Here is a 27,721-nt window from a genome sequence, read left to right on the forward strand (position 1 = left end):
TTTTTACACAGTTACATTTCATGTGCCATGGACCAAAAGTGTCCTTTTGGAGTCTCCAGCTAGTATTTTAGGAAACGGCTAGACATTCCCTTGGAAAAAACAGTGTAAAAATTCATTTTCTATGGGTTATTGATCAAATTTGAACTGTGATTAGGAAAAGCTTCAGGCAGTTGGACACTTGTTTTGTTTTCAAAATTTAAAAACAAATTGGCTTTTGTCCAACATCTAGATTTGAGGGATTTGCAGATATGCAAATTTACGCATCATTAGTAAGATATTGATGATTTTTCATATTTATTCAAACTTTTTGGAAAATACTGTTGTGGGAATCATGAAGTAAGTCACGTGACTGTCACATGACCGGCCTGCCAATTAGGCAGGAAGCAATAAAAGTTTGCCGGTGTCAACACACTCCCTCTCGCTACTTTGCTGTGTGCACCTCGGCTCTCACCGGCCGTTGCTGCCTAGCGATAAGGACACACGTTTCCTCTCTTAACGGAGAGAACTGGGGCCAGTTCCGGCAGGTAATTCCGAGTGTTTTAACCACCTGTTCTATAACCTGTTGCGCTACTGCATTGTTTTTAGTTCATGTCCGTTTTATATCACCCGTCTTTATTGTATTGTTTCAGGTCACTGAACGTGACAAAGGGTTGCTGTGGCCAGTAAGAAGCCCCATTACGGGTAAACTAAGCACACATGTTTTTATTGTATTTTATTTACTTTTAGCCATGGTTTCTATAATATTATTTTTATATCATAGAGTGGAAGTCCCTCACCCCTCCTTCCTGAATTGCTGGGCCACAGGCAGGACTAGTGTGTATGTTGTGGCTACTCCTACAAAGTAGGCTAAGCTACATGGTGACAATATTTGCTGATTATACCATCGGGCTGGCAACTAATTGTACTTTGTTTTGTTCTTTTAAAAGGGACCAGGCCAGCCACTGTTTTCTACAGTTTTTTATATTTTCTTTATGTTTGTTTGTTTTATTTTGGTAGAACCCGTTAGTAGCTCTTATGGCTAGAATTTTGTGACTCAGATTACTCTCCTTCTACATTTCAGGGATCTCTGTACAAGGCTGGGCCCGTGGCGACACATGTCTAAGCTTTCTGTGGTGGGACTGCACGGTTTGACACTTTATGTATTGCTAAATGCACATTTCTTATTATTTACTTCTTATGTTACATATTTTGTAGATAGTGCATGTGTTTTCCCTTTTTGTTTGGTGTTGGCTTTTGTTGCTTTCGTTTCTTTTGTCCTCCACAGTGGCTATTCAGCGTGCACGCGCGGACCAGACCTTTTTATACCAAAAGGAGAGTAAGCTGTCATCTGAGACGTCTACTATTGCATCCCTCTCTTAAGAGGGTTTTAATCTATAGTCTTCAATAAATAAGATATATTTTTGCACCAATTCATGCCTCCCATTCATTGTTCATGTTAGGGGAAGATACATCGGTAAAAACGACACACTCATAGCTATTGTAAACGGGTTCCTCCTGCCCATCAAATTGGAGGTGGCGTTGTCAGGCATATAAGGTAATAGCTTACCTATGGTTACCACACTGTAATACAAAAAGTTGTTGTTTTAATGTCAGTAATCAACTTACAAAGTTTCATAATGATATCTATAAGTTTAAAAAAATCCCTATTAGCCCACCCCCATTCACTTAAACAGTGGTTCTGATTTGCTCTATCGGCGTGCTGTAGCTTTCCAGCAGCTATAGTTGACCAGGTTGTCCACCCAGGTTGGGATCCTGGAATGTCCTGGATATCATTTCTGGTGAACAACCTTTTACAACGCTCCACGTCTGTTTTTAAAAAAAAAGGGGTTTTGCCCCCTAGGTATTTCCTTCTCCTTCCTAGTGGAATTGATAATGGTATGTCCTTTTGTAATGCTGTTTTGCCAGTTTGTCTGCTGCCTCATTCCTTTGACTCCCTGATGTGCTGGAACCCAACAAAACTTTACATTAATACCACCTCTGTGAATCATCAGCAAACTAATGCTGCAGTTCGATAACCAGGTCTTCTCTAACATATTAGATTGGAATGCTTTCCAGGACAGATACAGCATCAGTGTCTGTGTATTTATATCTATATACTATCTATGGTTTATGTATGGTTACATTCACTGTGCATCTCTACTGCTACCTCTTGTGTTGGAGAAGCATGACATATTTCTAAACTGAATGTGTACTGTAAACGGCGTAATGTTATATCATATCAGCTAATTGTATCACATTTTCTTTTAAATAACTGGCCATATATTGCATAAAAAATGTATCTGACCAACTTATGAAGGGTTGCATAGTGATCAGTCAAAACACATATGAAGATATGAGAGTTGAACATGTAATGATAAGCAATGCGGACCATTAGTGGTCGACACATTCAAATGCATGGGGGCTACCTCATCACATCAAAAGCCAGTGCATGTATATGAGCAGCAGGCAGGGTTTTAAAGTAAAGGTTTAAAGTCCTGCAGTGAATGCTAATCTATGTCCTAGTGGGTGGATAAAATGACACAAGCAGCACAGTTACAATATGTACTTGCTGAAATCTGTAGAGGGAACAGGAGTGAAAAAAAAATCTCAAATTTAATCCAAGAGCAGAAAACTTGTCATGAAGTAAATTAGTAGTAAACGAGTAAACAGATTCTACACAGTATGACTTATCATACCTGGGTGCGACAACCTACAAAACCGCCTAAAATGTATAGGATAGTGATATAATTGTATATTTTTTCTGCATTTGCACATACTGTATTTGTTATGTATTTTTTTTCTTACTGTGTGCAGAGGAAAACTCAAGCATTACATTTGAATACATACAAAGTAGTTTCTCTATACTCTGCTTATTTGTGACAACAGCAAAGTCTGATTGGAGCTACAGGTAATAATAATAATAATGATAATAATAATAATTTGAATTTATATAGCGCCTTTCAAGGTACCCAAGGTCGCTTCACAAAAAAGGGGGGGAAGTACAGTGATTGTGTACACAGGGGGGTGGGGGCAGGTTAGAGGTCATAGGCCTCTGAGAAGAGGTGTGCCTTCAGGAGCTTCTTGAAGGACTCCACTGAAGTGGCACAGCGGATATGGAGGGGGAGCAGATTCCACAGAGTGGGGGCAGACACACAAAAGGCCCTGTCCCCAAAGGTATTGAGTGGTGCGGGGAGTTGCCAGCTGGTCCTTAGCAGAGGACCTGAGGGACCGCAGGGGGGTGTAAGGATGGAGGAGGTCAGAGAGGTAACGGGGGGCCAGAGCATGCAGGGACTTGTAGGTGAGTAGGAGGATTTTGAACTTGATCCGGGACTTAACTGGTAACCAGTGGAGCTGCATCAGGGTGGGGGTGATGTGCTGCCAGGGCTTAGTGCCAGTTAAAACCCTGGCAGCTGAATTCTGGACATATTGCAGTCGGTCCAGGGTTTTGGAGGGGAGACCTGTGAGGATGGCATTACAGTAGTCCAGACGGGTGGAGATGAAGCAGTGGATGAGGGTTTCAGTGACTGAGTCTGAGAGTGAGGGTCGGAGTCTTGCAATGTTTCTCAGGTGGTAGAAAGCAGATTTAGTGACATTTTTGATATGGGACTGAAATGACAGGGTGGGGTCAAGGAGGACACCCAGGTTGCGGACTACGGAGGATGGGGTGATAGAGCAGCCATCCACTTCCAGAAGAAGATCCCCAACCTTCCTGAGCAGTGACTTGGGGGCCACGACCATGAGCTCAGTTTTATTGCTGACAATTTCTTGACGTTCACAATTGTTTATCCAAGTGGAAACCTGATGAATTTTGAACTTTGTGTGGATTGATAAGACTCAGAAAACATAAGCTGTAAATTAACAAACAAATTAGTTTAACTAGTCAACAACTTTAGAGTGCAGGCTTTTAAATGCCAAAAAAAGCAAATTATCATGCAGATATGAGCCAGATAAAATACAGGAAGTTTGCATGAATATTGAAGAACAATTTGACTTTTTATGAGCACTAGTTGTGCTCAGGATAAAATGAAGAAGCTCATTATAGTTCAGTTTAGTGAGATCATATAATACATGTCACGGATGAGGGGAAAACTGAGGATTTATCAAGGTTGACTTCCTCCTCCTGTTTCCCCAATGGATAACTTTTTCTTTGACTTATGATGCTTTTATTGAGTGTGATTATATGGAACCATAAACACTGTCATGACTTCATGTTCTGTTAAAATCTGTTGGTGAAGTAAGCAGTTCCTTTTATATGTCAACCGCAAATAAGCTATAAATATCACAGCCTCACTGCAAAAAAACAAACACATGCAAATCTACTGTACTGTGAAACCAGCAACTGAAGAGATCACAGTGATTTTTGTTAAAGTATAGTCCAAACACACACACAGACAGACACACACTCTCTCTCTTTCTCTGTCTCTCTCTCACACACACAAAGACACACACATTCTCATACACTTATAAATGAACACAGGCAGTCTCAAACATTAAAGTGATCATCATAAACCTACAGCAGCCAAAAGCAATAACTACTAATAAATATGTGAAAACAACGCACTTTGACCGTTAATAAGGAAGTGACAGGCGGGGCAAAGGTCCCTCTGGTTGTTCAAAGCCAAAAAGGAGAAGCAGCTTTTTATGTAGTCACTTGCAAGTATGAGACGGGACCAGAGGTTACTTAAGGAGGACTTGCTTAAGAATTAAAAGTCAACACCACTGGAATTAAGTTAATATTGGACAGTGGCAGCCCAGGCACGGTGGAATTCTATGCTTACCTTAGGCAGTACTGGAAATAGAAACTTGAAGTTTATCTTGGTACACAAAAGGATTTAACCAAGGTGGTATGTGTGTGTGTGTGTGTGTGTAGCTTAATAAACCCTAACAAAGATGAAGCCTTTATCTTTCAAAACCACCTCACATCATTGCTTGCTGCTGTACTTCTTCCTGAGTCTGCTTTGGGTAAGTACTGTTTTTTGTTTCTCTTTGATAGTGATCAGATGGTGTACCGTTCAAAAGTAGGTTACCCTCAACAAAAGGAAACCTGTAGAATCGTAACCACAGTGAAGCTTCAATGCATGCAATGCGTCATTACAGAGTTTAGACTGTAACATTTAAAAGTCTGAAGTATAATTGCATGCAGAAAAAAAAATTGCACATCTTTGGAATTATGGAAATTTTCAGATGGTGAAACAGGAATTTATTCTTTTTCAACCGCGGTAATTTTTTCTCACTCACTTCCTCAGAGAAACAAAAGCCTGAATGAGGAAATAATTAAAAGTAAAACATAAAGTGAGATGTAACTCCAACATTTATTATCCTGTTTACTGTTAATTTTAGACTAGTGATATAGCTGGATGCTAGTTTTGTAATTATAGTATATGTAATGTATACATTTTTAATGTTTTCATTTCTTTTTGTAGCTTTCTTATCTTTTATTTTCTTTTGTTCTATTGTAATTATGATGTTTCTAAATCATAGTGTTGTGTAATATTGTTGTTATTTTTGGTCTATTTCTGTTTGACATAATGTCAAATAAGTGATTGTCTGTTGTCTATATTGTATGTTTCGGACCCCAGGAAGACTAGCTCTCACTCCGGTGTGTTGCTAATGGGGATCCTAATAAATCAAAATCAAAATAGTCTGTATTGATTAGAAAATATGGATTCTGAATGTTATAATATAGCAACACAACAATATCATATCTATTTCCACCTGATTGATTATTTTGGAACTGTGAGGAAAAAAAAGAAAAACAGCAGAAAAGCAAATAAACAGTAGCGTTATTATTCTTGTTTACCTCTCTAGCACACTGTCCATTACAGTGTGTTGGATACAATAGAATATAGATGACAAGATAATAGCAGAAGTTACATTTGTGGTCTCTCAACTGTGTAGATACTATAGTCAGATTTAAACTCTTCTCTGCGCCCCAATTATTCCTATTCTGCTTTTAGGGGATCACTGATTCCAGCACAACAGTAGCAGGTTCAAAAGAAACAACAACGACGGCACCACAATCAACAACTACATTCACAACTATTCTTACAACAAAACCAGGTCAGTATTAAGTGCTGTATTTTTATCTTTAGTGACATGTCTGTATTTCTTAATAGTGCAGACTTTTGTGAAGGCCAGTCATCTATGATCTATGAAGTGTAGTATAGCGTGCGTATCTCATCTAGGCATCAGTTGCGCATGTGGTCTCTTCACTTACTGCTGTGAGAAAATATAATTTCACCCTCCGCACTCAGAATGAGGGAGTCGCCAGCACTGGGTACACATTTGGAGCTGTCACTGGTAGGTAATTCTTGAGTTGATGCTTGGAATCAGGCTTTTTGCTTCTGATATGCAATGTAAAGACAAAGTGCTGTATTTTGGCACTTGTAATGATAGTTTTCACACACTATTCTTTTTGAACACAGAGCAAAACTAAACTTTTTATGGCTAGCTTAGAGACATGAATATACCTACATTGTATTTTTACAAGCATTATATTCTAGTGCCTCCTAACGCAGAAGGGTTCAAATCTGTTCGACAAAATGAGACCAGTATTACTCTGCAGTGGAAACGAGTGGAACACATCCTGATCCTGGAGTATATACTTGCGTTCAATAAAACGTAGATAAATGTCAATGCATCAGCGTTAGAGGAACAAGTGACACACGCAATCTCCAAACTCACAAGTGCGACTAAATACGACTTCACCCTCTTCGCTGTGTTTGAAAATATCAGAAGCAGTGGAGTAAACTCCAGTGCTGCCACTGGTAAGATGTTATTCCCCCGATATAGCTCTACAACAAGAGCCAGGAGTTAGCTCTAAAACTATTTAATTTAAAGTTTAATTTAAAGTTTAATTTTAATAGACGGGTGACGCTCACTTAACATTGTTTTAATGTTGCTGATATAGAATTGAATTAAACTATTAATTTGCTAAAAACAATATACAAACACAAAAAATAATTATTGTGGTGAAAATATTGCACTCAACTCTTCATCTCATGACACGGTCAACTCTTTGTCTTTTCAGCTCCTGAAAATGTTAAGGATTTGAAGGTGTTGACACAAAATGAGACCAGTATAACTCTGCAGTGGAAGAGAGTGGATAACATCCTGGAGTATACACTTGTGTTCAATGAAAGGGGGATAAATGTCAATGCATCAGAGTTAGAGGAACAAGTGACACACGCAATCTCCAAACTCACAAGTGCGACTAAATACGACTTCACCCTCTTCACTGTGTTTGAAAATATCAGAAGCAGTGGAGTAAACTACAGTGCAGCCACTGGTAAGATGTTTTTTCCTCTGACAATGCTACAAAAAGAGCCAAGAGGAAACTTTATAACAATATAATTTTAAATTTTCATATTAATAGATGGGTGATGCTCACTTAACATTTTTTGACTGTTGCTGATCACAAAATATAATTGAATGAAGCTAGTAATTTGCTCAAATGATCACAGACAAAAAAAACATTATCATGGTAAAGGTAGCACACTCAACTCTTTCTCTAATGAACGAGGAGAGCGCTCTGTCAAAATATGTAATTTAAAGTTTCTCAGTAACAGATAATTGTTGTTCACAATTTCTCCTAAAATAAAATGTTGTTACAGTTTCTTTTGTCTTTTTACACCCTAGCTCCTCCGAATGCAATGGGGTTGCAATCAGTTGGACAGAATACGACTAGTATAACTCTGCAGTGGAATATAGTTAATGGCACCTTCGATTATACACTTATGCTCGGTGAAAGAGAGGAAAACATCACTGCATCAGCAGGACCGGAGCAGGTGACAGGCACGATCTCTGAACTCAGAAGTGGGACCAAATACGTCTTCACTCTCTTCGCTCTGTTTGAAAATATCAGAAGCAGTGGAGTAAACTACAGTGCGGCCACTGGTAAGATGTTTTGCCCTTACATAGCTCTACATAATAGAATTGAATGAAACTATTAATTTTCTAAAAAGATTCCACACAGACAAAAAAAATGTTGTGGTAAACACTCAAAGCTTTCTCTAATGACACCGTCAACTCTGTCTTTTCAGCTCCTGAAAATGTTAATAATGTGAAGGTATTGGCACAAAATGAGAGCAGTATAACTCTGATGTGGGACAAGGTTAACAACAACTCAAATTACGTCATACAATATGTGAACGAAGGCGGTCTCAAGGAGGACAATGTCAGCATACCTCATCCAGAGGCATCAGTTACCCATGTGGTCTCTTCACTTACTGCTGGGACAAAATATAATTTCACTCTCCGCACTCGGAATGAGGGAGTCGACAGCACCGGGCTCACATTTGAAGCTGTCACTGGTAGGTAATTCTTGAGTTTACACTTGGAATCAGGCTTTTTGCTCCTGATTTGCAATTTGTAGACAAAGTGCTGTATTTAGTTCAAATTGTAATTATCATTTTACACACTGTCCTTTTGGTTCACTGAGCAAAACTAAACTTGCAATAGCTAATATAGAGAAATGATTATAAACTATTTGCAAGCATTAATGTCCCTTTACATTCTAGCGCCTCTTAATGCAAAAGAGTTCAAATCAGTTGGACAAAATGAGACCAGTATTACTCTGCGCTGGAAAAAAGTGGAAAACATCCTGGAGTATACACTTGTGTTCAATGAAAAGGAGATAAATGTCACTGCATCAGCTGAAGAGGATCAAGTTACACACACAATCTCTGATCTCACAAACATGACTCAATACAACTTCTCCCTATTCACTGTGTTTGGGAATGTCAACAGCAGCGGCATACCAACCACTGCATTTACTGGTAAGATGATTGTCCACCTCTTATATAGCCATATAACAGGAACGAGGAGAGAAATATGTCAAAATATTTCATTTAAAGTTGCTCTTTAACAGATAATTGTTGTTCACCATTTCTCCTAAAATAAAATGTTGTTACAGTTTCTTTTGTCTTTTTACACCCTAGCTCCTCCGAATGCAATGGGGTTGCGATCAGTTGGACAGAATACGACTAGTATAACTCTGCAGTGGGATATAGTGAATGGCATCTTCGATTATACACTTGTGCTCGGTGAAAGAGAGGAAAACATCACTGCATCAGCAGGACATGAGCAGGTGACATACACAAACTCTGAACTCAGAAGTGGGACCAAATACGTCTTCACTCTCTTCGCTCTGTTTGAAAATATCAGAAGCAGTGGAGTAAACTACAGTGCGGCCACTGGTAAGATGTTTTGCCCTTACATAGCTCTACTTCAAGAGCCAGGAGTGAGCTCTATAACAATATAATTTAAAGTTAATTATTAATAGATGGGTGACGCTCACTTACAATGTTTTCACTGTTGCTGATAACACAATCGAATTGAATGAAAACATAAATTTGCTAAAAAGATTCCACACACACAAAATAATTTTGATAAAATACTCACACTCAGAGTTTTTCTCTAATGACACTGTCAACTCTGTCTTTTCAGCTCCTGGAAATGTTAATGATGTGGAGGTGTTGGCACAAAATGAGAGCAGTATAACTCTGATGTGGGAAAAGGTTAACATTACCTCATATTACGTCCTACAATATTTGAACCAGTCTCAAGGTGGTCTCAAAGAGGAAAATATCAGTATATCTAATCAAGAAGCATCAGTTACCCATGTGGTCTCTTCCCTTACTGCTGGGAGAAAATATAATTTCACTCTCCGCACTTGGAATGAGGGAGTCGACAGCACCGGGTACAAATTTGAAGCTGGCACTGGTAGGTTTTGAGTTAACACTTGGAATCGGGCTATCACTTCTGATGTACACATGAAAGAAAAAGTGCTGTATTTAATTGTACTTTTAATGTTTTTTTTCACTCAATATCCTCTTTGTCCACTGAGCAAAACTAAACTTGCAATAGCTAGTATAGGGACATGATTATACGTATGCTGTATTTTTACAAGCATTAATGTCTCTTTACACCTTGCCCCTCTTAATGCAGAAAGGTTCAAATCAGTTGGATAAAATGAGAGCAGTATACTTGGCAGTGGAAAAGAGTGGATGACATCCTGAAGTTTACTTTTGTGTTCAATGAAAGGGAGATGAATGTCACTGCATCAGAAGAACGTTAAGTGACACACCCAATCTTTAAACTCATGAGTGGAACAAATATGATTTCAGTCTCTTCACTCCTTTTGAAAAAATATCAGAAGCAGTCAGTACTCGAGTTGAGGGGGAATGTTATCCCCCTTGGAAATAAAGATCGCAAAATCATCCCCCTTCTAAAACGGCCATCCCCTGTTATTTTATCAATGAATGTGGAAGTATTACAACTATTTCAACATTTAGTAACACTGGCACTTAGGCTGCCGGTACTCCATATGCCCTCGATATCGGCGCTAGCCAGGGGCAGGGAAAATGTATTTCTATTTTTTCAGCCAATTAAAACAATTGTATATAATATACTATTACCATTCCTAGCTTCTGATTGGGTGGGCAGGACGAAAGCCCGCCTCCAAAATCACCCATCACCTGCTTTTCTGTGGTCAACCGTCAATCATGTCCACAGAGCGCAGTCTCTCCTTTGCAAAGGCAGTTAGGAGGCTCGCGGCAAATTTTTTCACACGTTAACTTGTTCTTTCGATTAGTAAATGCGGTGCGCAAAAGCTCATTCACTTCCTAATCTATCCAAACCGACTTACACAACTTTTTGTGTAGCGTATCGCTTATTTAAGCCTGTAAACAAGCCTAGTGCTGCTTCCGCCTCTCACAATGCTGCTGCTGGCACATCGGGGGTCATTAGCCTCGTTTGAGATATCGCCGTCTTGCTAAAGGTGCGAACACACCAAACGCGCCATCGCGCCCAACGCACCTGATCTGGCGCTTGGTCATTTTATGCTAGAAGCCTTTACGCTACATATCATTCATGGACCAATTAAAATCGAGATATTACTGGACATTTACGCAGCTTAGGCCAACGTCATTACACTGGCTACGCTCACGTCGTTACCCCCGCGGATTTTAAAGTCAACATTGCAGCTGCCCTTGTCCGCAGATATTTCAGACTGGAGGAATTTTAACAAATTGGATTATTATATTATGATCAAAATAGGTTTGATGATATATGATAACAATATCCGTGCCATTAGGGGTTAGTGCGATGCTTTTTATAAATAAATATAATATGTGATATGAAAACTACTGTATTTTACTGTACTTAAATAAAAACTTAAACAAATATTCCCATCACTTAAGTGAAATGAAACATCTAACAAAATTTAGGATCAAAAGGTAAAAGTGTTTCTTGACATTACATTACTTAAAATTCCACATAGAATTATTTACAATGGAATAATTCAAAATAAAATCAGTGCAATATAACTCTCTTGAATAAAAAATTGTCTAACTTGTATGGCTTAACTAGACCGTCTCTATGATAAGACTGAATCGATCCTTCCATTATGTATTCAAATTAATACATTATACAGTATATTATCCGTGTATGTGTGTTTGAGGTAAGGTGTGAAGTGCCTTTATGCCATGGTCACTGAAGGCTTTTCTTTCTAATCATCAGTTCCCTCAATGGTGGCTTCGGTCAAAGTACTAGAACGCTCTGTGACTAAAGTAATCCTGGAGTGGGAAAACTTTGGTAAAGGCTGGAGCTACATCCTCCAAATGAATGGGGAAAATGTGCCACTTCAACCAAACGATTCCACAAACCTTGTCTCACATTCATTCAAATCGCTCCTGCCTGGAACAGAGTATCCATTCAAAGTTATCACAGTGTTCTCCGGTCTCAACAGCAGTGCTTATGAAAACTTCACAGTTACAGGTTGTTACAGAATTTGTCAGTATTTTGATATTATTAATGATGCTTTGATTGAACAATGTGCTAACTCGAAGGCTTTTGTCTGCATTATTTTCAGCCATAGACTGTAACAGTGTAACCTGGCATGTTACAAACTCATCCATCCAAGGAATGGTTGAAGGTTTGTTCTCGAATGCAACAGCCACTAATTCATCTCAAACTCATCTCAGTCCTGGAGGAAGCTTGGTGTCATTTACTGGCCTTTACCCAGGCGCAACTTATGAGGTGTCTCTTGTGTACGAAAGAAATTCCATGCCCTTTCCACAGTGTAGCCTCAAACTGACAATCAGTAAGTACAAGACCTCATATTACCCACACTGAATATTTTTTCTGTATTTTCAAAAGAAGTAATGTGTACTACTAACACGATTTTCAATGTAGTATACATGTATTTTAAAAATAAGGATTTCAAAGCATATAAATATAATGGAAGTGGAAGTACCCTGTACATTCTTGTGATTACTTTTAGTTTATTTGTGTTCTTCAAAACAAATTCTTCTTCGAAAGGAAAATATTCAGAACTCTGCAGCAAAATACTTTGTTTTTCACACATGTTGTTAATTGTCATTTTTAAATGGTACTATGATTGCATGAGTTGCAACTATTGATAGCTCCTAGACAAATTCTGCAGTTACATTACATTGCATTGATATGTGCTAGTGCTATGTGGAATTGAACTCTAAAAGGCATATTTCCATGTGTTTCCTTCAGCTCCTCCAGTTTTAATTGCTCACTGTGAGTACTGGGAGGCTGGCTATTCCGTCTTTATTGTCTGGAATAAACCCGCTGGTGTGTGGACTGCAGTGGAGGTGAACGTGACTGGGGAAACGTACACAGTGGTTGACAGTGAGGAGCAGCATTTCGAAATCTCTGGATTCCAACCTGCCAGAACATATGAGGTGTCTTTAGCTTCACTGTCTGGGACCGTAAGGAGTTATGAACCATTTGTTTTTTCATGTCCAACTGATCCGAGGGGTGAGTCAAAGTGATTATATTAGACTAAAGAAATACCTGTTTCAATATGTTTCCCTTATTATAATGCTATTTTGCATCATATATGTGACTTCATTGTTGTTATAGTTTTTATTTTATTTCACGTATTGTTTTACATTACAACACTCCCTAGTGGGAATATAAGTATTAGATGCGATTGTGATGTAATGGCATTCAGTTAATTGCGTTGAATCCAGATTGTATTCCCTGTAGGAGTTATTGCGGGGTCAGTATTTGCTGTGCTGCTTTTTGGTTTCATGGTCTGTCTGGTTGTCTTCATTTTGCTGAAAAGACCTGATATTATCAGGTTGGTGCTGCCTCTATGACTATAGTTAAATTATAACCCTCAAATGTAATCCTCAGAGTCAATCAGTGAAACTCTTTGCTTCTTTCGTACAGAAAAAGAAAGGCATTCATTGGTGGATCCAAACTTTCTTCTAAAAAGTGCAAGTAAGTGCTAGTTGCATCATCTCTTCAAATGTTTACAATGTGGAAACAATTTGAGAAAATTAGGTATTCTATAATAAGGTAAATTTTGGAGAGAATTAGTGGGGAAATCACACAATCAGTGAACTTGTATTCTGACTGGAATATTTATGTTTTCTTTTTGCAGAGGTATTTCTGTTGCAAAGTTTCCAGACCACTTCGACCAATTAAATGCGGATGAGAACAGAGGTTTCGGCCAGGAATATGAGGTGCATAAAACAGTAAATTATATTTTGTTTCCTTTCCCTTCTATATCTTCCCAATTGGGTTATTACTGTACAGACTGCTTGTGTATAGCTGTGATACTGTTTCATTTGACCTTTGTGTCTATCACATGCCCTGACTTCTGACAACCTCTGTGCAGAGCCTCGTTCCTGTTGGCACTGGGCAGGCACAAAAGGAAGCTCTCCTACCTGAGAACAAACCGAGGAATCGTTTCAACAATGTCCTTCCATGTAAGCCTGCCCTCCAGACCTGGGTCAAGATCCACTGACTATGTATAGTTGTTGGTGTTTAAAGCCGTGCTGGCTCTGTTGTGGTGAACTGCTGTTAAACGATCTTCTGTTCTCTCATCCTAGATGACTGGTGTCGGGTGAAGCTTACTATGTCAAATCCCAGTAGTGCCTCTGACTACATTAATGCCAATTATATGCCTGTAGGTATTATATGATAACTAACAATCATTGAATCAAGCTCTTCCTATAAGTGCACCACTTTCAAGCTCTTTCTATAAGTGCAACACTATACCATGCATGTATACAATTCCTGAATCAAACTGATACATAATTAAGAAAGGACATATTTTTTACAAGCAAATGGTTGCTAAAACATCTGTACCCTCTGACTTAATTTGATTACACGTCAAAAATAAGTGCACATCTTAAATTTGAAAATTGCTTCACAGGGCTACAACAGCAACAAAGAGTACATAGCAACTCAGGGTCCTCTACCCTCTACAGTCAAGGATTTCTGGAGGATGATATGGGAACAAAGAGTGAAAGGCATCGTCATGGTAACCAACTGCATCGAGGACAGACGAGTGAGTCTCCTGGAAGATTGGAGAATGTTTTATTGACAGATTTTAAAGGAAGTTTTAACTTAAATTGTATTGAGTCGTAGTTAATAATGTGCTTTCACACTGTAGCTAATGTGTTGTCAAGTAGTGACAGGTACTCACAATCTATGTTTTGAAACACAAAGAACTGATACAGATCAAGACCAAATGTATTGAATGTTTTATTGTTCCTTTATGATAGACTAAGTGTGAACAATACTGGCCTGCAGACAGTCAGCCTTGCCTTCATGGAGAGCTGTTGGTCACCCTCATATCTGAGCAGCAGGAACCCAACTGGACACTAAGGGACTTAAGTGTGAAACATGTACGATATGTCTCCTAAATCGTTATGATGCTACAAATACGACTTCAAGTATTTACCAACCTCTATATTGGTTCAAGACATAGACCTACAGTATCTGAAATCCTCTATGTAAATCGTCACAGAAGAACACCTCAGAGGAGCGCACAGTGAAACATTTTCACTTCACTGCCTGGCCTGACCATGGAGTCCCACAATGCACAGAAGTCCTGATCCAGTTCAGAGGACTGGTGAGACAACACATAGAGCGAGAACGGGATGGAGCACCAACTGTGGTTCACTGCAGGTACAGTATGAATGCCTGTTTTAAGTCTGGAGAGTAACCTATGCTATTTGTTGCTTTAAAGGTCACAACAAAAATCAGACAAAGATCAACTAGTAACAAAAGTACAAGCATGTAGATTTGACATAAAATCTGAAATTGTGAGGTCAGTCATGAGTGATTTCTACATACATTTTAAAATCTAATTTGAGACCATCAGGACTACCTGGACATTTTACTTCTTCCCTTTTGTGTGTCTCTTAGTGCTGGAGTGGGGAGGACTGGCACTCTCATTGCCCTGGATGTGCTGCTTCAGCAGCTAGAGAAAGAAAGAGCTGTAGGCATCAATGACTTTGTGCACAAAATGAGACTGAGTCGACCACACATGGTGCAGACAGAGGTAAAACCCAAACTCATATCAAGTTGCTTTAGGCTGGACTACCGCTTTCTTAGTTAAGTACCGATTTAAGGTTGGATCTCTTTTGATGTTAAGCATTGTCATTTTATTCTTTACTAAATCAATCTGCCCGAATATTTATCCCCAAAGATATACACTTTAAAATAGTCCTTATTGTTATTTACAAGTCCAGTCATTTTTTAAGTAAAGGCATTTGTGCTGTGTTTTTTTGCTGTTTTCTCCTTGAGAGCCAAACTTTTACATACAGAAGGAGACTTTTGTCTAAGAATTTAATCTTGCTTTTGGTCACATTAATTTAGGCCTTCCTGTTCTATGTTTATATGCACATTGACATTCTCTGTGACGATGAATTATAAGTCCAAACACAAAAGCTTGGCCTACATTATTAGGCAACTGAGGCTTGTAAACATACAAAGTATGCAGTTATGATGAACCCTTCTACTCTGTGGCAATACAAGGAACGCAAGTGTCAGTCGGATTACAGTGTGTAGATAAGAACTGTGCAGCCAAAGTTCTGCTTTTCAAATGAACAGCAATTGTGGTTTATTGCTTTTCAGTCCCAGTATGTTTTCCTGCACCAGTGCGTCATGGACTCTCTGCAGCCAAATGAGAAGACTGAAGAGAACATATATGAGAATGCAGACATGATATACGCCAATGCCACTGCACTCAAAGAGTTTCACAAAAATACCTGAGCTAAACAGTATTGTCAGTCCTGCATCCAGTCGTTTGTGCACTGAATTAATTAGAATACCAATTCTAAAGTCTATATGTTTTGAGCCTATAAACTGTAAATATGGAAAAACATTTATCATGTTAATGTATTTACTCTACATGCAAAGTAAACTTCAAAGTTTATTTAATTTAATGTTTTGTTTCTTTCATCTGTCAAATCTGTATTATTGTTTTTATTATTAGATTATTATTATTAATATTAATAATAATAATAATAATAATAATAATAATAATAATAATAATAATAATAATAATAATAATAATAATAATAATAATAATATTTTAAAGTTACATTTAATAACCGTAAGAAATGTCGAATTTTTTTTTATGTATCAAATGAAAATATTTGTATCAACAAAAAACAACTGAATGTGTTATTACAAATTCTGTAAACAAGATTAAAAATGTCAGAATGATGTCTCATTTACAAGCAACAGCAACTCGTAGCAAACTGTATACATCTTGCATCACAAAGCTGAGGTTTTGTTCAAGTGTTTGTCCTTAAAGGCCTACTTCACCGGTTTGAATATGAAGGTGTATTGAATTCTGAGACCCTTTGTAGTATAAATGTGCAAAAAATAAAAATAAATCGGTTCATCCTAGCCTGAGAAAAGGCAGAAAGAGTGTTTTTTTTAACCCTATATTTCTCTTTCTCGTGACATCACAGAAAGAGAAATATAGGGTTAAAAAAAAACGTACTTTGTAAATATTACTGTGATGTCACAGTAAAAGACATCACAGTAATATTTACAAAGTAAGTTTTTTTTTAACCCTATATTTCTCTTTCTGTGATGTCACGAGAAAGAGAAATATAGGGTTAAAAAAAACACTCTTTCTGCCTTTTCTCAGGCTAGGATGAACCGATTTCAATTTTTTTTCGCACATTTATACTACATAGGATCTCAGAATTCAATACACCTTCATATTCAAACCGGTGAAGTAGGCCTTTTACGGGACAGTAAATGTTGATGATCATTCCCAGCGGAGACCACACACCACCTCTGCTCACACCTCCTCCGCTGTTGTGACTTCACTCTTTGGCTCATCAGCACTGGAGAAGTTAGCATTGATAAGTTCCTGTCTGGATTTTATGGCCTCAGGGTTGGTCTCTACTGGCACTGCTTGTTGCTTGCCTGGATGCAGGGGCTCAATTTTACCCGCCACGGTCCACGTAGGGACGGAAAACTTCTTGGCGATGTTGTGCAGGACACTGCACGCCATGATAATATTAGACTGCTTGTCCAAAGAGCCTTCTTGTGCAAAACCAAGTTGCATGAGACACCTGAAACGCTTCTTCATGATGCTGAGCGTTGCCCGCATAACGTTGTGGATCTTTGTGTGGGCTTCGTTGAAGTGGACCTCATTGTAAATTGTCGGTTCTGACACAGGAGTCAAGACATGTTTGCTTAGTTGGTAGCCTTGTCCACCTTTGAGAAAAACACATACATGCCATTAATACAAAGTACAGCCCTAAAAAAAGCAAGTGAGTGGACCTTAATAGGCCTATTATTATTTTGAACAAATACACTGTTTTGAGTGTCTTAAATGCACAAGATTCACAAAATAGCTGTGTTTTTATAATGTAGGCTATTCATGGTTAGGAGGTAATATAGTAGGTTGTGTTTGTTTGTGTGTTTGCTTGTGTGTGAGAGAAGGAGGGATAATTCAATTTGTTTTTAATTACTTAAGTTTAGCCATCCACACAGAAGGCCATTCTTCTCATTTATGCATACACCTTTTCAAAATATATCTTACCAATAACCCAATGTGGTCCGTGCAGTTCCTCCTCTATTTCCCTGCCTTTCAAAGACGATTCCCACATTTCCTGCTCTTTTGTGCTGCCGACACAGCATTTCCCAACACTCATTATGTTGCCGTCTGAGTCGCATATCATCTCGCTTGCCACCGACGTGTAACCCAAGGTGTTGACAAAAGACCTGAATGTGTCCTTCTCATACGGAGAAGCTCTGATCTTGAAGTGAGCTGTAACCAGGACGCCCAGCACGTTGGGGATCCCGCAGACTTGCTCTATCTTGGAGGAGACGTCGGCTCTGGCTTCCTGGGTTTGCGGGAATGAGATGAACTGATCGGTCATCCCTGCGAAGACCCCGGACAGTTCGGTGATGACGGCGGGGACAGAGTAGTCCGCCTGGTTTAGTCCCAGTCTCCGCAGGACGGCGGTGGAGGAACCGCCGTGCGCATAATAGTTCAGCGCCAACAAGACCATCGCATCCACGGACAGCTCGGGTTTACTCACAGCGATCGTCTGCAGGCGGATGCGCACGGCGTCTGTGATGAACGCAATGCAGGGTCTTGTGAGGTGGAATGTCTGGAACAAATCTTCGTCGTCAAACTCGTCTAAAGTGCTGGGAGCCCCACAGTCCGCTTCGCCATGGCCGAGGAGCTCCTCCTGGACCGCGAGCCACACCGGCAGAGCAAACGCCATGTGTTAACGTCTGCTGCAAAAATACACTTTCAATAAAGATTAAAGGAAGCACTGCATGATGCACCGTAAATAATAAACAATAGGAAGTATCATGCATGGAAGCGTCGTCTTCTTCTAAAACGTTTAGGCCTTCTGCATAGCAGTTCTTTATCGCCACCCAGTGGAAAGGAATGGAAACCACAAACGAATGCAGCAAGAAAAAAATACCTGTAAAGTGTGAAGTAGCCTATTATTGCATGTTTAAAAAATAATAATAATAATGTTCTCATGCACTTGGAAGAAATCTGTTTTAATGTGTTTGTATATTTAAAATAAAATGAATATATAAAAATCTGTTTAATGATGTGATAACTAAAGTGAGGAAATTAAGTTAACATACTAAGTACTTTTTCAAAATGTACCGCTTATACTTGGCCCTAAATTGTAAATCTGTGCTACTCCAGAACCTGTGATTTGTTTGAACTTCACTATCATAATGTTACTAAAATAATGTTACTAAATATTGCACAAATCTCTCTCACACACACACACACACACACACACATATATAAAAATATATATAATTTATTTAATGTATGTACAAGTTGCTCTGACATGTCAATCTGTTTGTTTGAGATATTGTTTTACATCATATTCGTCATATCACCTTAAAGTCTTCATAACAAGTTAAAGCTGCACTATGTAACTTTGGGTGAGTCAGAGAAGTGAAATGTTTGATCAAACCTTCCAGAAAATTGGATCCCTGGAACACTGTTTGAAGTAAGAAAGCTTCCTGAAAAGTCCCTTTTGTTACTGTTACTGTTGTTGTTTACAGCAGCAGGGCTCACAGTATGTTTTTTTTCTAACATATTCTAGTCTTACTTTCGGTTCCAGGCCAATTTTTGGATTTATGATGATGGAATTATTCAATACTAGGAATTACATGTAGCGAAAAATATTTTTTGAATACTAAATGCACGCTCAGCAAATGTAAACAAATTCCCCTTCCCCTGAAACCTTTAAACCTCTCAGTATATATTTGCCCTATGTTGCCTTGCTCCTGGATAAAAAAATAAAGCTGATCCTTTTTGTATAAGCAAATGGTAAGCAGTGACACCACAATAAATCCCAAGCAGCTTCACTTCTACTCCGCCTCCGGCTAAAATCAGTTTCTGTTCGTTGTAGCTTTTTGTGAAAGATAGAACTTTTTGTTGACTTCGCTAATGGAAACATCTTGCAGTCTGGGTATTCCTCCCTCCTGGCAGCTTTGCATCCTCTGGCCTTGAGCATAGACATCTGTGACAGGAAGGAGACATTCAAGGGGAGTTAGGTTCAGGAAGCTCACAACAAAAACAAAACTTCTACATGTGAATGTTTTCTCATGTTCGGAGGCATCATGTATTATTAACTGTATCTTATTTATTTTATTAGATGATATACAGTATGCTATATATTGAGCTCTTCTGGCTGTATTATATCTTCCCAAGATAATATAGTCCTTCCTCATTTTACTTTTATCAGAGGTAATTGTAGTATCAATGTACCTGTATAGTTGGGGCAGATGTGGAAGTTGTTCTAAATAGCAGCAGCCATTGTAGTACAAATATTACTAGAATATTCCATTGTAAGGTGCACATAGGCACATTGTCACCTGACCATGTAAGCATGTCACAGTTAAGTCCATGGCAAAGTCCTCACCAGTGATGTTGTCCACAGAGTCGAGAGGAGCCGTGTTGTTCATGTTCACTCCAAACAGCAACACAAAGGAGATTGACAGTGCAACCAGCAGATAGATTGGCATGGCGAGCGCCCAATATCTATACACAACAAAATGTTTCATTGAACAGATCATAAGACTTCTGATGAGCTATTTGTGCTTTTTGAGACAAACAATTGAATTAAACAGTCAAACGTTTGGAAAACTACCAAGTTGGTAAGCTTTCAAGTTTCTCCTTACTTTTGAGGCCAGTAAGTGAGTCCTATTGCATGAAGCCACTCCTCTGGTATAAATGCCCACAGGCAATATAGAACTGGAAAGAAGAACGGAAAGTAAATGTTACATTGTAGACAAGGACAAATAACTAATACTGTACTTTATTAAAATATAAAGGATGGCCTTTATACTGCAGCATGGAAAATAAATATACATCATATATTTCTGTATTTGTAATCGTTTCTTATTTGACCAAAAAAAAATCCTTCAGAAATTCACACAACACTGGCAACACATGAATGATATTTTTGTGCGCACATTTTTTCAAATCATCAGGCTCTCAAATGACAGGTACACAAACTGATGTTGTATACATGTGTCTAATATCTAAGCATGCATTTCACGACATAGATAAATTAGTAAATTTTTACTTACAGAAGCCAAACTGTGAGCCAAGGTAAAGAACAAACCCATAGATGGCCCTCTCAGGCAGGGGGGAGGGAGTGTTCAACACCATGATCTGAACCACGACAACACACAAGAGAAAGACACGATGAGGAAGTTTCACGTTAAAATTAACATATCAGGCTTCAGACCCAAAGTTAGCACGAGTTTCATGCCTGTTAAATGTGGCCCATACATTATAGAGATTTGGACTAATTGTGTTCAACATACATTTGCCTGAGAGAAAGAAAATACTGTGTCAACGCGCTCCAACTGTGGTTTCGTTATTTGCCGATAAGTCATCAAAATATGGGACGCGACGTATTAATCCAAGTCGTAAAAGATCATAATCGACGTTTCTGACATCGAAACAGTCTCTTCTCCCCGACAGCTGTCAAGAAAAGAAAATCGTCAACTTCTATGAATGTCTGATGTAATAATCGGTCCGATGTGAAACATGTGCCAGTATATTAGTTCCGTTTTTGGAATGATAAGCAAGTAACACAGCAACACATATTTTATTAACAAATCATTACATAAAATAAATGTAAATGGGCATATATTTGTGGTATATTTATACTATACATAACACATTTTGGTTGGATCTTTAAACTAGTAACTAACTAGACGCGCGTCCATTATTGTTTCATGTTTATGCCCGACACATTTAACATGCTGCACATCTAGGAAATGGACATACCAGCATGGTTTTGGCTTGTTTCACCCACCCAGCACCTCGAGTTATATGTCCATGCTCGAGCGTAAGACTAAACATTTAAATTTTCTGTGCAGTTACAGGAAATATCGGTAACATTTCTTCTCGTTCGTGCGGCTACTCGGTAAACTTTTTCTGGGTAAACATTTCTTAGCGTGGAGTTTTGACGTTATCAAGTGACGGGGCTCTAGAGATCCAGCGTGGCCGAGATCGGTCAACAGACTTCAACATAATTAGTTAAGTATATATACACTATATAGTATATATAGTACGTAGTATATTTCACCTAAAATGGCCATGATGCCAAAGGTGGAGGCAACGAAAGAAGGCCCTCCTTCTAAAACACAACGACCCACATCTGCAATGAAGAACGCAACAGCGAAAAAGAAAAGGAAAAACTGGATGACAGAGAAGTTTAAAAAGGTAAAGCCTCCGCCCAAGGAGCAAAAAAAGGCCCCAGCTCAGAAAGTGTCTCCCCCAGAAGATGCCCAACAATTCTCCGCTAACTGGAAGAGATTACAAGAGGTGAGCCTGTTGAAACAAGACTACCACATGTCCTACCTGTGTATTGATTTAGTCACACTTTCCTAAATATTTTTCCACGACTTTGCTGCACTTTTCCACAGATGCTGAAAGCCAGCCAACAGGAGAAGAAGCAACCCATCGCACCGAATCATCAAAATGGTTCTCTGCAGAAAAAGGTGGCAAAAGAAAAAGCTTCCAAAAACATTTCCAAAAGCACTGTCCGTCCAGCTGAGACAGAACCTGGGAAAAAAGAGACGCACAAACCTGTCTCAAACAGCGGTGTCCCCAAGGCCTCTCGGGTTAACTCAAAGGTTCCAGCTGGCTCAGAGAAGGGACAGTCTGCTGCTCCGAAAAGGAAAAAGGACAGTGCAGAGTCATACAGCGAGCAGGCAGCCAAGAAGAAGAAGAAGAATACACCTGTGGTTGAAGACACAAAACCTACAGAGTAAGTTGACGGCACTAACATTGCTTGCTTACATTGAGGTTGAGAAGCACTGTCAACAGCTAACCTGATCTTGTCTTTCTGTGCTGCTGTAGGGCGGACATGTGGTTTGATGATGTAGACCCTGACGACATCGAGGCCACCATGGGAGCAGAAGCAGCGGAGATCATGAGGAAGAAGCAGGGCATTCATAAGAGAGAGGACACGGAGAGCGCGCTGGTCAAAGAGAAGGCTTTTGAGGGGTGAGTGATGACAAAGCTGCTGCCCTTCTGTTGCCCCACAGGCTTTCTTCCAAAGAGATCATGTTATAATGGAAAAAATGCAATGACCGGTTGTTATAATAACTTGTAAACATTCACAAGTTATATTTAGCGGAACACCTTTGTCTAAATTGAATAGTATAATATATGACATTGATTTACGTTCATCATTATTATGATGTGCACAGTTTAGTCATTAAATGATAAATCTAATGTGACCTGAATGGAGCCTTGGCAGGTGTAGCTGCATTGTTGTCAAACTTGTGCTGTGATGCATGCTCATTGCTTGGGCTTTTACACTGCTGTTGTTGCATGTTTTAGTCTTCTTATACCTTTACCACCCTCATATCTGAGAGCTTAAAGTAGGGAAACGGGGGTAAACAGCCAACCTGGCTCTTGTTGAAGTTAACAAACAGTTAGGCTAGATGTCATCTCCTACACCCAGTTTTTAAGCTGCAATGCTAAGCTAACTGTCTCCTGTATCAGACTTTCCTGAGAACGGCATCAATCTTATCATCTAACTCCTAGCAAAGAAAAAAAGTCTTTCATATAACTACCTACCATTTTCTTTTAGATTGTTGAATATATTTTCTTTACAGTCCAGACAGCCATTAATTTTTAACAGCAAGATGTGACTTTCAGTGACATGAAACTTAGCTTTTAGGGAAGGTTCTGTGTTCAGGGCCGACGGACTGCGGGGGTAAGTGCGACAGTCTTTGGGGGGCCCAAGGCAGAGGGGGGCCCATAAAAATAAACATATCTTTGAGCAAAATACCCCCAAAATGTTCGCCTCCTGTGACCCTGGCCAGTGACCACTTTGGCCAAGACATTTTCTGGGGAAAACACTGGTACAAGTAATGATTTGGTCATTCATCCAAAAAATATATTGTGGAGTTGTCTGGCTCAGAGAGCCATGTGTATTGTAAGACCGCCTTTCAGGGGGCCCATCAGGACTTTTTGTATAGGGGCCCAGAATTTCTGTGTTACTTGTTGGCTTACCTACATCTGAGGGGCACTTTACACGGTGAAAACGTGACAGTTTTTGGTTTTAAAAAAAAAACCCATTCAGACACAATTTATCTGACATCTTCACTCGTACACATGTTTTCAGAGGAAACGGGACGAAATCGCTGTAGTAGCAGTGTAGTAGGCATGCCAAGCCAATAGTCAGCGGTGACACTTAGCCTAGAAGATAGCTCTTCCGGTACAATTTGATGCATAAAACCTTACTGTAACCGAAAATTAATGCCATTAACGTTCATAAAGCAGTTGGTGTAAGCTTGGGGTTACAAGTATTGTAAATTACAAGCTTTCTGTCCTCTTATTACACCGCATTGAACTTGTGAAAACAGAAGACATGCTGATAGTGAAGGGGCTTTGTGAGCGGCTACTTTCCTGTTAGGCGTACTTCAAAATAAAATTCGACTCACGTTTGTCCAGTGAAATGGTATTAATGTTTAGCCAGTGAAATGCTTTTACTGTGAAGCCGTAGCCTTAATGCTCCTTTTGTTGAACAGTAATTTAACCACTGCGCGCTGAACTATGGATAGTGTTTTTTAATGTAGAGAGAGCCGTGTCCCTGGCATATAGAAGTTACACATGTTTATTTTGCTAGAAAAACCAGTAGAGCACAAATCTTTCCCCAGAAAAAGTGGCGGGTGGTCTCAATAACTTACTAATCGCTTAGACTAAATTGGCGAGTGTTATATTTGAGCCCTGCACGACACTCTCCGCTGATCACAGTGTTGGTCCCGCGGAGACACCTTTCATGTTATGTTGTCTTCTAACTTTATAACTCGTGTGTGGGTATTTTGACAGCAAATGTTATAGATTACGCATACGTGAAGTGGAGCCGTGACGTCAGCGTTACCAGGGAAAATGGTTTCGGTGTTTACAAGAAACCAAAACCGTTGTTTTCCAAAAAATCCTCCCTGGGAGTAGATCTCACAAACTTGCAGTTTCATGCCTGCGCTTGCTGTTTTCATGTAAATGATATAGTGCAACCGCGAAAATATTTTTGCGTATGCACCGTTTCGTGTTGTCGTGTAAAGTGCCCCTGAGACTTTCAGCTAACACAGCTGTATTTTCCTATAAAGAAGCTAGACAATTACTGGATCTTCCTCATGATAGATAGATACAGTTGATAGATAGATAAATACTGTAGATATATGATGTAGATAGAATGATAGGGTGTACTGATCTCTATTACAAAATATGTTGCAGCTTTAAACCGTCAGGCAGAGTGACATAATAAATAATGAGTCTCCTCTCTTTCTGCCCTTCACCAACCGTTAGCCTCACCAGAGCCGTGGCCATTGATTGCGAGATGGTTGGAGTCGGTCCCGATGGAGAGGAAAGCATCTTGGCGCGGGTTTCCCTCGTCAACCAGTTTGGGAAATGCATCTATGACAAATATGTGAAAGCCACAGAGAAGGTGACAGACTACAGGACAGCTGTCAGCGGCATCCGACCGGAGGACATCAAAGATGGTGAGTCGGGAAATTGGCTGCGGTGAACAATAACCAGCTATGAGAACCTGTGAAGAGTTGTAATTCATTGCTATTAATACAGTCTTTGTGTGTGGTTATACCATAATGTTTTCCTCACTGCAGGAGAGGATGTGCGGACCGTGCAGAAGGAGGTCGGTGAGATCCTGCAAGGCAGAATAGTGGTCGGACACGCCATATACAATGACTTAAAGGTAGACTTGATGCAATATCTGAGGGAACTGAAATCATTTATTATTATTCCCGGTAAAGGGTTTTTACTGGGAGTTTTTTCTCAGCCGAGCTAAGGGTGTAAGGGCAGGGTGTCATATTGTATCATATTGTATCATATATCATATTGTATGAAATGTAAAGCCCACTGAGACAAATGTATTTGTGATTTTGGGCTATACAAATAAAACTGATTTCATTTCATTTCAAAATAAATGTTAGTTTTTATAAACCAATCTCAAACCCCTGTTGCAGATTTTACTGTTGGACCATCCAAAAAAGAAAATCCGGGATACTCAGAAGTACAAACCTTTTAGGAAAGCTGTGAAGGTACTTGTAATACTTAAAAGTTGACAAACCATGGAAAAGACACTACAGGACATAATCCAATTCTCAGAATCAGTGTTGTATATTAAATTATTATTTTCATTTTTATTTGATTTTTTTAGAGTGGTCGACCCTCACTGAAGCTCCTCTGTAAAGAAATACTCAACGTTAAGGTCCAACAGGGCGAACATTCATCCGTAAGTATTAAGCCTGCTACATACTCCGCGAGAAGAAAGAACAAAGTTCTCGGTGACAGAGCTGCGAGAAGAAAATTACTTCATTTTCTTCTCGCAGCTTGTTCTCGACACATCGTCCGGGCTGAACTTTCTTCTTGCAGCTTGTCCCAGAACTATTGTGTGATTGGTCAGTTTGAAGTCGGTAACAGCGCGTGTGCCACGGTGAGGAGTTGGGCATTTGAGTTCTCGTGAACTATGAAATGTCAGACCAGAAGGAACTTATTGCAGCTCTGTCAGCGAGAAGTTTGTTCTTTCTTCTTGCGGAGTATGCAGCAGGCTTAAGCAGTCGACACATAAAACACAACTCTGAAATGTTATTTTCAGACGGTGATGCCAACTGTGAAACAATCTCTCTCTCCTCTGTCTCCTACCAGGTCCAAGATGCACAGGCCACCATGAGGCTCTACACAATGGTAAAAAAACATTGGGAAGCGGAGATTAAAAACAGTCACAAGAACAAAGATACTGAAAAGAGGATTCAAAGGAAGCCCAAGCGTCCCCAAAACAAGGACAAGAAACGCATGGGATTATGAATTCAGAACTGAGAGAGGACAGATCGTCTCTGGATCAGATCAAACCTGGCTGATATGATCAGAGCTTTGGGATTTATTGACCGCCTAACGCTTATGACGGTATTATAGTGTGACACTCATGAGCTTATGTAAGATCTGTCACGACAACAGTCCAAAGGGAGGCAAACAAAACCTTTAAGAATAGCAAAGGAAAATGGAATGTGTCCATAAAAATTAATTTTTTTAACCAGACGGTGACGGGGTATTCTGGGATGTAAAAGACCTGCTTCTTTTTGCTCATTTGCCAAGACTTACACAAAACCAGGAGTGTTCTGCCCGGCCATCTCGGGCTGTGACTCATACAGGGATTAAGACATCTGAGAGAGCATGGAGCTTTTATTTACACCGAGTCGGGGGCAGGTGTTCAAATCAAAAAACCCGATTCCTCTATATAGTGTTTTGGAAAACTCCAAATCATGGTCAACTATTGTCAGAGTGGTTTATGCATTATGGTTCCAGTGTTATATATAAATAATTCAAACTTGTAGTCTCTCATGGCTGGGTTTGTAATAAGTTGCCTTAAAAGTTTTATGTTTTAAAAAGCACAAATAAAACATGACATACATTCTTTCTATGTAGCTTTACTGAAATTATTGTGTATACAACTTCTCCAATCATACAGATCAAAACTTAAGCCTTATAGTTAGGTGGCTGAGAGGATGGTTTGAATGGTATTTCATGCTTTGAGGTGGATATGGATTTATTTTAAGGGTTTATAATGAGAGAAAGTAGCCATTAAGGGAAAGTAGTCAAAAACATCAATATAACAGGTACAGGTGATTTCAAACATTTGATTGGTTCATTAATTTTATTTCAATATATCCACAAGAAACTCTATCCTATTTGGATCAGGGGTTTCTCATTGGTGCACAGTCTTATGTCTTGTGCTTCTGTTCCAGCGATACAGTGATGGCTCCTCATGTGCCCAAAATATGTCAGTATGATTTGCTGCCTTATGTTTGATGGAGACTGTGCCCTCATAATAGAAAGGGAACCTTTATCAGACTGGGGGCATCAGTTGGATACAATCTTATACTCTTTATCTATTTCTGACTTACACAC

At 39.3% G+C, this 27,721-nt stretch overlaps 4 protein-coding genes across 5 annotated transcripts; 2 read left to right on the plus strand and 2 right to left on the minus strand.

Annotated features, from left to right (window-relative positions):
* The first annotated feature begins 4,767 nt into the window (after positions 1-4,767).
* LOC307266907 (receptor-type tyrosine-protein phosphatase H-like) lies at positions 4,768-16,213 on the plus strand. Of its 2 annotated transcripts, none has more exons than XM_080049032.1 (21): positions 4,768-4,941; positions 5,937-6,039; positions 7,010-7,267; positions 7,618-7,875; positions 8,022-8,291; positions 8,499-8,756; positions 8,919-9,176; positions 9,427-9,702; positions 11,500-11,757; positions 11,852-12,082; positions 12,505-12,768; positions 13,000-13,093; positions 13,186-13,236; positions 13,400-13,481; positions 13,637-13,727; positions 13,851-13,927; positions 14,177-14,311; positions 14,529-14,651; positions 14,774-14,934; positions 15,175-15,310; positions 15,886-16,213. In XM_080049032.1, the coding sequence occupies exons 1-21, from the start codon at positions 4,870-4,872 to the stop codon at positions 16,021-16,023; spliced, it is 3,594 nt and encodes a 1,197-aa protein (XP_079905158.1). In that variant the 5' UTR covers positions 4,768-4,869; the 3' UTR covers positions 16,024-16,213. The 2 variants fall into 2 exon arrangements, with proteins under 2 accessions (XP_079905158.1, XP_079905159.1); XM_080049033.1 differs by having other exon boundaries at positions 14,777-14,934.
* A 544-nt stretch (positions 16,214-16,757) lies between these two features.
* On the minus strand, positions 16,758-18,557 carry LOC307266920 (putative nuclease HARBI1). The gene is made up of 2 exons (XM_080049053.1): positions 17,819-18,557; positions 16,758-17,490 (listed from the first exon to the last, which is right to left on the minus strand). Exons 1-2 carry the CDS (start codon positions 18,507-18,509, stop codon positions 17,069-17,071), a joined length of 1,113 nt encoding a protein of 370 aa, XP_079905179.1. The 5' UTR covers positions 18,510-18,557; the 3' UTR covers positions 16,758-17,068.
* A 534-nt stretch (positions 18,558-19,091) lies between these two features.
* Positions 19,092-21,273, minus strand: pigp (phosphatidylinositol glycan anchor biosynthesis, class P). The gene is made up of 5 exons (XM_080049064.1): positions 21,097-21,273; positions 20,857-20,941; positions 20,446-20,518; positions 20,187-20,305; positions 19,092-19,784 (listed from the first exon to the last, which is right to left on the minus strand). Exons 1-5 carry the CDS (start codon positions 21,166-21,168, stop codon positions 19,654-19,656), a joined length of 480 nt encoding a protein of 159 aa, XP_079905190.1. The 5' UTR covers positions 21,169-21,273; the 3' UTR covers positions 19,092-19,653.
* Positions 21,274-21,563: 290 nt separating this feature from the next.
* On the plus strand, positions 21,564-27,221 carry rexo4 (REX4 homolog, 3'-5' exonuclease). Its single transcript, XM_080049050.1, has 8 exons — positions 21,564-22,105; positions 22,207-22,550; positions 22,643-22,789; positions 25,103-25,296; positions 25,420-25,508; positions 25,780-25,854; positions 25,974-26,048; positions 26,462-27,221. The coding sequence occupies exons 1-8, from the start codon at positions 21,872-21,874 to the stop codon at positions 26,618-26,620; spliced, it is 1,317 nt and encodes a 438-aa protein (XP_079905176.1). The 5' UTR covers positions 21,564-21,871; the 3' UTR covers positions 26,621-27,221.
* Positions 27,222-27,721: the final 500 nt, after the last annotated feature.

Source organism: Ammodytes marinus (assembly GCF_949987685.1).
Source record: "Ammodytes marinus genome assembly, chromosome: 20".
In the NCBI taxonomy this organism is placed as follows: Eukaryota; Metazoa; Chordata; class Actinopteri; order Uranoscopiformes; family Ammodytidae; genus Ammodytes; species Ammodytes marinus.